The 10,100-nt window shown below is 39.1% G+C and overlaps 1 protein-coding gene across 2 annotated transcripts; it reads left to right on the forward strand.

Annotated features, from left to right (window-relative positions):
• The first annotated feature begins 84 nt into the window (after window positions 1-84).
• Window positions 85-7,436, forward strand: prkcsh (protein kinase C substrate 80K-H). 2 transcript variants are annotated; one of them, XM_054607511.1, is made up of 18 exons: window positions 85-188; window positions 477-609; window positions 1,112-1,228; window positions 1,695-1,790; window positions 1,877-1,934; window positions 2,027-2,144; window positions 2,364-2,493; window positions 2,848-2,932; window positions 3,288-3,366; window positions 4,151-4,234; window positions 4,319-4,483; window positions 4,575-4,668; window positions 4,941-5,010; window positions 5,141-5,230; window positions 5,319-5,393; window positions 5,485-5,584; window positions 5,694-5,853; window positions 7,208-7,436. In XM_054607511.1, the coding sequence occupies exons 2-17, from the start codon at window positions 519-521 to the stop codon at window positions 5,838-5,840; spliced, it is 1,599 nt and encodes a 532-aa protein (XP_054463486.1). In that variant the 5' UTR covers window positions 85-188; window positions 477-518; the 3' UTR covers window positions 5,841-5,853; window positions 7,208-7,436. The 2 variants fall into 2 exon arrangements, with proteins under 2 accessions (XP_054463486.1, XP_054463487.1); XM_054607512.1 differs by having other exon boundaries at window positions 483-609.
• Window positions 7,437-10,100: the final 2,664 nt, after the last annotated feature.

Genomic DNA, 10,100 nt, shown 5'->3' on the forward strand with positions numbered 1-10,100 from the left:
CCACCAATCACAGGCTCCAACCAAAGCGTCGTCCAATCAGCGTGCAACAAGACAGAACGGGTTGCGGATCTGCGCATGCGCTGGAACATTGCGGAAGTAGGCGGTGCACTAATGATTAGCCATTAGCTAGATTACAACAAGACAGCGTTTTCTTTGTCTTTACCCACTTTATGAACTTTATACGCTAGGTATATTTTGATATTATTGTAACAACACAATTACACTTGGTACTTTATATTTATATGTTACTTTATGGGTTGTTTTCAGCTAAATTCGCTAGTTAGCGTTAGCATGTATGTGTTAGCTCTCGGCTAACTAGGAAGAAGTCGTTGTATTCTGTCGGTAAAAACAAGCATAGATGCCTATTGATTTAACCCTTTTGTGTTTTATAACGTGGTCGTATTTCTCACGGTGTGTTTCATAAGAAGTTGTTGTAGAATATTTATTTAATTCATCTGCATTTGTGTGTGTTTGAGGTGCAGCAGAGTCTCTGAGTAGTGATCCAGTGAGGAGCCATCATGATGTCCTGTCAGTTCCTCCTGCTGCTCCTCCTCAGTGTGGGAGTCTCTACTGTGGAAGTCCAGAGACCTAGAGGTGTCCCTTTGTCAAGTAAGTATTGTGTATGAAACCCCCAACTAATATGACAGGTAAATATACAAGATATGTAATATACTACTGATTGTAAGTCGCTTTGGATAAAAGCGTCTGCTAAATGACTGTAATGTAATGTAAATGGTTAAAGATGTGTGATTCCCTCTGGTGTGATGGTTCAGAATGAGTTTTCTGTAGTTGTGGCACTGACTCGTTTTCTTACATTACATTACAGTCATTTAGCAGACGCTTTTAATTCAAAGCGACTTACAATAAGTGTATTCAACATAGGTATTAAAGAGAACTACTTGTCACCAGAAGTCATAAGTGCATCTCCTTTCTTAAACAAGCATCTAAGAGCATAAACCAGAGCAAAAGAATACAATAAAACAAATGAATACAATAATACAATAAGTGCAACAGACTAATATGAATACAATAAGTGCAACAGACTAATATGAATACAATAAGTGCAACAAACTAATACGAATACAAAAATTCTTCTGTTCAACCTCTAAAGAACGGCAGTTCTATGAAGAGGGCAAACCTTTTACTTGCCTGGATGGCTCCCGCACTATTCCCTTTGACAGAGTGAATGATGACTACTGCGACTGCCAGGACGGGTCTGATGAGCCAGGTGGGTAAAACCTATACATTGGAGTCTCCTGTACTATTGTGTATAATATTTTTTTCCCACAGTTGATTGAATTAAAAAAGCTCAGTGGAGAGCAGGGTCGTCCTCCAATCAGAGGATCGGCGGTTCAATCCCTGGCTCCGGCAGTCCATGTCGATGTGTCCTTGGGCAAGACACTTAACCCCGAGTTGGTCCCGAAGGCTGTGCCATCGGTGTATGAATGGGTGTGAATGATTAGATAGATCCTGATGGGCAGGTGGCACCTTGCATCAGTGTATGGCACTGACATCAGTGTATGAATGGGTGTAATGTAAAAGCGCTTTGAGTGGTCGGAAGACTAGAAAAGCGCTATACAAGTACAGTCCATTTACCATTTACCATTAATAGATAAATGTAAAGGAGGTTAGCTTAGTGTTTAAGTCTTGCTTTGCCGGGTTATGACATCATCTAACAGCACGTTTACTTGCAGGCACTTCTGCATGTCCCAACGGCAGCTTCCACTGCACCAATGCAGGTTTCAGACCTGGCTTCATCCCTTCCTCCCGCATCAATGACGGAATCTGTGGTATGAGCTTTAAACTGATATCACTATTTCTTTACAGGTGTGTTGTGTGGGCAGCGTTTCTTTTAACGTCTGTGTTTCTTGTTCAGACTGCTGTGACACAACAGATGAGTACAACAGTGGTGCTACTTGTCAGAACAGCTGCAGGTGGGAATGTTTTTTGGTTACAAGTCTAATTATTTATGCATGCTTCACACACTTTTGTCTAGTTTAACATTTTTATCATGTGTGATCTGCAGGGAGTTGGGGCGCAAAGAGAGGGAGAGCCTGCAGAAGATGGCAGAGATCGCCAAGGAGGGCTTTCTGCTTAAACAACAACTTATCCAGGAGGCCAAGAGGGGCCTCGAGGATAAGAAGGTGTGCATAACAGGAAAACCTTTATTTGTTTGTCTAATATTCAACATCAAGAGCTCTGGAACATGGATTATCGCATTCTCAAATATGTTTTTATTCCGAGATACTGACCCCTCAGTAGAGAAGTCGGAAGGTGTCTCTTGTTTCATAAATGAAATGGAGTTTAAAGGTTTGTGTGGATCTAAAATTGATTTAAAGCGTTATTTTGATTTGTTTCAACAGGCCAAACATGCAGATATTGAGGTTGGCAAGAAAGATTTGGAACAGAAGGTGGAGGCTCTGAGAACTGTAAAGGAGACTGCTGAGCAGCCAGAGAGAGAAGCCAAAGAGCGCCATCTGAAGGCCTGGGAAGGTAAATTAGGATGTGAAAGCATATCGCCGTCTACTGTTTGTACAGAGCATCACTTTACAGATAGTATATAGTCTTTTTTATTAACAGTGTTTGAGCTACACTAAGTTGCCTTGATGACATAAACACTAGTAGTACTCAAACATTTCACTATTGCTAGACCATGTAGTTACTCTATATAAGTGTGTGTGTGTGTGTGTGTGTGTGTGTGTGTGTGTGTGTGTGTGTGTGTGTGTGTGTGTGTGTGTGTGTGTGTGTGTGTGTGTGTGTGTGTGTGTGTGTGTGTGTGTGTGTGTGTGTGTGTGTGTGCATGAGATCAGAATCCCTGATAACTCGAAATTGAAATTGATGTTTCAGATCAAAAGGCTGTTATTCAAATGGAGAAGGACAAGACTAGAATGGCTGAGGTGTTTCTTGAACTGGACGATGATGCAGATGGCTTGTGAGTATCAGCACCCTCCAGAATGATTAGCACCCATAATGAGGGAGCTCACCAGGCACAATTTGAAAATCTAAGTTGAATTAAATAGTGCTAAGAGGAGATGCAGCATTTGTTAATCTGGAATAATATAAAAGTTGTCTTGTTGCTCTGTGCCTTGTTTTCAAAACACCAATGAAGACAAAAAAATCTGAAAAAAAACATTTTAAGAACAGATATTCGCTCTTTAAAAATATTGTATGCTCATGCATATAGGTACACTTTGGCGGATCATTAGTGTAATAGTAATCCAGTGCTTTCATCGTCAGCCTTGTTCTTAATATTAACTCAGTTAATGACGTATTTCTTTTTTTGTCAGTGTCTCAGTGGCTGAGTTTCTGTCCCACTCTGAGCTCGACTCAAATTCCGAGGATTCATTCACAGAAGCAGAAGCTCAGGTAAATATTTTTTCTTTTTGATTTGTTCTTATAAAAACATGGATGTTAAAGTGTACTTATCATTAGGGCTGTACCAAATGTCAGGATTTCAAAATTACGCTTCAAGGTTTTTAAAGCTTGAAAGCTTTGAATGTCTGCCTTAAAAAACATCCTTGAACAAAACCCTTTATTTGAATAAATTTGTTCATCATATTGAATAAGAGAGCATTCTTTTTTTTTTTATTAATCAACATTCTTTTATAAGTATAACTCGTCAGTTCTTTAACATAAATACATGTTGCTGAGGACTGAGCGCCGTAACACTTGCTGTTTGTTTGAGGGAGCGAGACAGAAAGGCAAAGAGAAGGTGGAAGATGGACATTGGACTATTGCATGCAATGTTTCTGTTCGTAATTGATCATTTACTTAGGTTGCACTTTGTCACCTGCCCTCCTAAACCCGAGATACTTTCTAGTAAGCTTACCCAGAGCTGCCTGACCTGTGCATTACGTCTAGAATCTAATCCTACAAAACAAAATACTCATAATATCAGTGTAGCCTCATCTTACTGTGCACACACACCGGTCTTTACCACAATGAATAGACATGCAGAAGAAAAAAGAAGAAAAACAGCTGGGCAGCATTTTGAATGATGATTTCGAATTTGAACGTCAACATTATGAATATAGCTTCAAACTCTGCGGCACAGCCCAAGTTATCTTTGAATTGAAGTATTTAAAAAAATTGTAACACGTCTCACGGAGCTGAGCAAATCCAAACGTGACCATTGTCTTTGATTTTATAGGAACTGTTGGGAGGAGAGGAGAAAGTGGACACTGTAGCATTTGAGTCTGTTTGGAACAACATCAAAGAAAAATACATATCAGAGGTAAGGACCTGATGATGATTATTCTAGTTAGCACCACCCAAGAAATGACCTGCTCCTCTAAATGTGCAACCTTCTTGGCATCAGGCCATCGCAGACACCCCAGCGCCTGTGGAGACTCCACCCGAGGAGATCAGGGAGCCAGACAACGACAATGACTCTGAGCAGTACCCTGAAGATGACATCCCAGACGAGGAAGAGGATGAAGATGAAGAGGACGAAGATGATGACCAGGATGACAGAGACTATAAGGTAAGCCCTACTGAGTTTCTCCATCAAACTTATGCTGTATGACTCACGAGTTTATTTTAGTGAGTCACTGTTATGGGTGTTTGATATGCAGAGCCCTCCTACGACGCAGACCCCAGAAAAGAAGGATGACGATGATGAGGGGACTATGCCGCCCTACGACCAAGAAACGCAGAGCCTCATAGATGGTTAGTGTATGGAGGAAAGTGACTCAGTCCTCAGTTTAGAGTGAATCACGCTGTGAAATACTAAAACAAAAAAAACCCAGATGTGACTGCAAACCTTCTTGTTTCAATTTTAATATGCTAACTTGAAGCTCATCATTCCTTCTGGTCGCACAAAATAACAAATAAGCTGTTCATCAGAAGAACGATGAGTTATTGAACAGATGTGTTGCTTTTAGCTATTGATGTGTTCGGACTGAATTTACATATTTTAATTCTGTGCATTTGATACCCAGCTGCTCAGAAAGCCAGGGACGCATTTGATGAGGCTGAGAGAGCTCTCCGGGAAGTTGATGACCAGATCAAGTAAGTGCTCGGAATATGAAGGAGCCTCTTTACAATCAGTGTTTGTTACCACCACGGCAGCCTAATAACTCTCTAAACAGCAACAATGGATTCAAAAAGATAACATGTAGGATTTGCTTTGCGTCTGCAGGAACCTTGAAAAGGAAATCTCCTTTGACTTCGGACCCAGTGCTGAGTTTGCCTACCTCTATAGCCAGTGTTACGAGTTGACTACTAGCGAGTATGTGCACACTCGTACTTAAAATGTGTCATTATTATTCGTTGTATGTTCCTACTTCTGAAGGACTAAGTTAATCCTTTGCTTTCAGGTATATCTACAGGCTCTGTCCTTTCAACAGAGTAACACAGAAACCCAAGTTTGGTGGATCAGAAACCAACCTCGGGTGAGAGAAGGTCTATTTGTTTCTTACTATTTCATGTTTTGTGCTGTTTTTTAAATTTCTTTCCATACTTTCTATCATTTACGTTCTGTAGATCATGGGGACAATGGGCGGGACCAGAGGACAACATCTACGCTTTGATGAAGTATGATCATGGAACAGGGTGCTGGCAAGGCCCGAACAGATCCACCACGGTGAGTCTCCTAAAGTCAGCCTGGACTTGATCTTTGTCTAGACCAGATATTTCCCTCCATCTCTCATTGAACAAAGAACAGAAAATAGATTTAGTTTGTTGTCTTTTAGATTAAGTTAACGTGTGGAAAGGAGACAGTTTTGACATCCACCTCGGAGCCGAGTCGCTGCGAGTACCTGATGGAGTTTACCAGCCCCTCCATCTGCCAGGAACCTCCAAACCTGGATTCAGCTCCTCCTGGGCACGAAGAGCTCTAGATCCATTTCATTTGTGAGTAACTTACTTTTTTTGTGTCTGTTGGCAAACCTTGAAAAACAAAGACAATCTCACACTGCACTGTGTGTTCCCCATAGAGTGTGGTCTTCTCCCCGGTCGGATATTCATTCTATTGTAGAAGTAGAAACTATACTGCACCTACAATGAACTGATAAATCACGCAAACTAAATGAAAATCAGTGACAGTCTGACCTGCAAAATGTGAAGGTTTAGCATTTCAACATTTTGTTTGCAAAGAAAGTCCCTCGTGCAGCTACAGCTTCCCTTTAAGGAGAAGAGCAAGACTGCAGCAAGAGCAAGGTAACGGCTACTTCATTTGAGTCCGTTCTAGTTGTTAAGTTCATAGAGGATCAAGGATCCGCAGTGAATTGGTGAAGCAAAAGCCACATTTTCATTGGCTACAGTAATGAGATTTATTGTCTAACCTCCCTGGTGCAGTTTCATCCATCATTTGCTGCAGACATCTTAAATCTTGTTTAGTGGTTTACGACACTTCAGCCGTAAGCAGTTTATGGCGGTTTGACATTTTTATTGCGCTGTCTAACATTTAGTTATATGGAAAAGCAGAGTAAATATTTTGATCAGGGGGTTTTCTGTGGTTATAGATACTGCTATAGCTTGCAGTATTTATTATTTTATTATTATTTATTTATCATTGAAATAGCTTATCAAATGGTATCACTGTTACTGTCACTATAAACAATGAATAGTGACATCATAGTGTGAGCTTTACTGCCAGGCTAAGTGCTGATGCGGTTCACAGTGAACAGATGTCAGCTGTAGCTTCCCTTAAAACAAACAGGAACTATAAAAGGCTAGTATCAGTTATTGCCCTTTTCAGATTGATTTAGTGTGTTAAACTTTCCTCCTCTCCTGTTTTTATAGTTTTTATGATTTATGGAAATCATGTCAAAAGGACATAGAACTTAGCTGAGCTTTGTTGTGTTGTTGGTGTGGATGACTTTATGTCCGTTCAAGCAAGTGTGTAGGTGAGAGGGTTCTTTATGCCTTGTGACCTAAATAAACACAGAACAACCCAATTGTAAGTGCTGACTCAAAGAGAACACGTAAAGTAGATTCTCACCTCTGGTGTAAAAGCTGAGTCCTTCGGAAAAGAAACCTCCGGGGATTAATTTCAACTAAATTGCCCTTCCCTTTTAACAACTAGGAAGTCATGACTTAAGCAAACAAGCCATTGAAGAGAATGTGTGTGTGTGTGTGTGTGTGTGTGTGTGTGTGTGTGTGTGTGTGTGTGTGTGTGTGTGTGTGTGTGTGTGTGTGTGTGTGTGTGTGTGTGTGTGTGTGTGTGTGTGTGTGTGTGTGTGTGTGCGTGTGCTCACTCTTGCAGGTTGCTCTTGAGGGACCACAGTCACCGCGGCAACATGAAGTTGCCGTGAGCGGCACCACCTCGGGATCGATAAACAGTTGAGAGTAAACGATGGAAATTCCAATGAGCAGTTAAATCGTCTACACATCAAACTTCCACTGCTACTGTTGTGTTGTTTCTCTGATTTGTGTCAAATGTAGTCATTCCATTGTTTTTCCAATAAAGTTCATTTTATCATATTCCAAACTTGTATCCATTTTTATCTCTATTTTCTTATAACTAAGCTCTCAATCAACACTGGTGGCTTCCAAATAAGGTGAATGCAGTTTTAATTAACTGTAGTAGTATTAATTTAATATACTTCTAAAACAGCTTTCAACAGCACATTATGGAGAGCTGTGTAGAAATATTTAAACACACTGTCATTTTTCTGCCACTAGGGGTCTCTCAATCAAAACAGGAACAAAAGAAGGAGTTTGGTGATGTCATGAAGTGTGGGATCATGGGAGTTGTTGTCTTCACCAATGTTGCCTTTAAGGATTTCTTCAGTGGTCGTTGTTCAGGAGGTTTTTTCTGGGGGCCGAATTATCCGCAGAGGTCTCCTCCTCTCCACAACAAACAGACCAGTTCATTAAAACCAGTGAAACCACTGAATGAAGCAGTTTCATGTTCAGTGTGTCTGTGAGGCTGTTTGGACACGGGACGTCCTGGAGCGGCTGAAACTGAGCTGCCACTGACGTTTGCTCAGCTTGTTTCTCTGATAAGTTAAGATCCAGACCTCCAATGACTAAAATCCTTCATCTGGTTATAATATATAGTTAAATAGATCACAAAGTGTATCAAAATATGTGACTTAGAACTGGATAAAAAGTCACTTCATGACATCTTCTGTCTCGGATGCTCAAAGGAGATCTGAAGCTATGACAGGCAACCAAATGAAGGAGACAGTGACTCTGAATAATATAACTCATTTCTCTGGTTTTGAAAATTGTAGGAAACATTTGAGATCATGTAAGTACACAACTCAAAATATATAACACATGTCTAATGTGGAAAATGTACATATTATACCTTTATCTAAAGCAGTGGTATATATTGTTCTTTCTATCATAAAATCAAACCATTAAGAAAATGAATCTGCATTCATTTAATTATAAAAAGACTAATCTAACTGGAGAGCATAAGGAAACAAGTTGGTGTCAACAGAAATGTTTAATCATAACATTCAATGATATTGTTTCGACAGTCAAAAGAAAATTGGGTCACTCAATATTTGTAACTTTTATTTTATTTTTTTCTGGCATGTAAAGTACAAATAATTAAACAATTCCATGAAAAAGTCTTCAAGCGTCTTCAGCTGAAATCCCAGTAATAAATATCCTAGACTAAACTGAAAGGTTTATTTTTTTTTTCTTTGTTAAATTTTGACATTGTTCATTTGGTCATGTTTGGAAGTATGAGATTTTGTATTTCTTCCGCTGACATTGGTGCCAGCAGAACTGTTTTGATCATTTTCACCTTTTGATTTGTTCTACCATTCCAGGAAAATGTAAGAAAAACATCACTAAGTTACTGCGTCCCCTCTTCTAAATAAATAGACACAAAATACAGTTGGTTGAGAAACAGAAGGACCACTCGCCCCTTTACTACCCTGGAGACTCCCAAGAAAACCTTCCTGCAGCTTTTATGAGCTCTGTTATATTTTGCCGGAGCTCTTGGCATCTTAGTTTCAATAGCACAAATTGATACAGATGATTTCAATGCTTTTACAGAAATAGAACCCATGGTATCTTTTTTTTTTATATAAGTCAACATATCAGCATAAACAGGAAAGCATCTTGCGAGCTCATCAGAGCTGGGACATCCCCTTTGTTCCTGGCTGGTTGCTGGACCCTCAAATGGGCCAAAGCCTCTCTAGAGGGGCTGTCCCACGTCTCAGGGTCCACAGAGTGGTTGAAAAAACAAGACTGTGATTAGATTAAATAATTAAAAGATTTTCATTTAACAAGACAAACAGAACACAGGCAGTAAAGGCATAACATCTAGCACACAGCATGTATGTTTATACACTTCAATTAGTTAAATATAGCAGTGCATTCTTTGACTATGGAGAACGTTTCCAAATCGTACTTCTAAAGCTGTTTTTCTATTTGTCCCCCTTTTTAAGAAACATAATGGTGTAACCACAATTTTGGCAAACTTAAAATCTTTTAAACTTGCAAATATAATGAAATAAACCATAAATATACACAAAACATACTTTATACGAGGCAATAATAATAATCATAATAAATAGTTTTTAAGTTAACAATAAGTTAAAACTACAAGCTTAAAGTCGCCCAAATAATACAAGTTTGTTGGCGCTATTTTGAATTTTTTCTGTTTAAATTATTTTATGTTGCAACAAAAGCTACCACAGACTTTTACAAACACAATTGAACACAGTTTGATTGAAATAAAAAAATCTAACTAAGTCTAAAATCTGCATACACTGTAAAAACTGCAACTAATTAAATAATGGAAGAAAAATAACAAACTGTACCCAATCAATGCAACCAAACATAATCTTTGACCCATGTGTGTTCTCTATGGCAACATCAACAACACAAATACGCTAATTTAACAAGTGAGTCTGATATGTAAATGAAATCAATAAATTACAGGAAAAAAAATGATATTTGAAATCGACATGGGCTAAAACTGATGATATATTAGACAGTATTCCTTTCAAGGTCGTTGAGAATTGCTCTATAAGGTCAGCCAAATATGCAGTTTGTTTGAGCTTGCATGGTCAGAGCACAAATTAGGGGCTGAGGAAGTGATTATGGAAATTTACAGATCAGACCTCTCATTGCTTGTTTTAATTCTCTTAATGAGTCCGCTCATTTGAATGTTTTTTTGTCTGAACTTTTGC

The sequence above is a fragment of the Anoplopoma fimbria genome, chromosome 11 (genome assembly GCF_027596085.1).
Source record: "Anoplopoma fimbria isolate UVic2021 breed Golden Eagle Sablefish chromosome 11, Afim_UVic_2022, whole genome shotgun sequence".
NCBI classification, from domain to species: Eukaryota; Metazoa; Chordata; class Actinopteri; order Perciformes; family Anoplopomatidae; genus Anoplopoma; species Anoplopoma fimbria.

What these genes read in the sequence shown, in the direction of transcription:
- prkcsh (XM_054607511.1), top strand. Translation starts at nt 519, where the DNA reads ATGATGTCCTGTCAGTTCCTCCTGCTGCTCCTCCTCAGTGTGGGAGTC. An exon ending in TAGAGGTGTCCCTTTGTCAA is followed by an intron (nt 610 to 1,111) that starts GTAAGTATTGTG and finishes CAACCTCTAAAG; the next exon opens with AACGGCAGTTCTATGAAGAG. An exon ending in TACGAGTTGACTACTAGCGA is followed by an intron (nt 5,231 to 5,318) that starts GTATGTGCACAC and finishes CTTTGCTTTCAG; the next exon opens with GTATATCTACAGGCTCTGTC.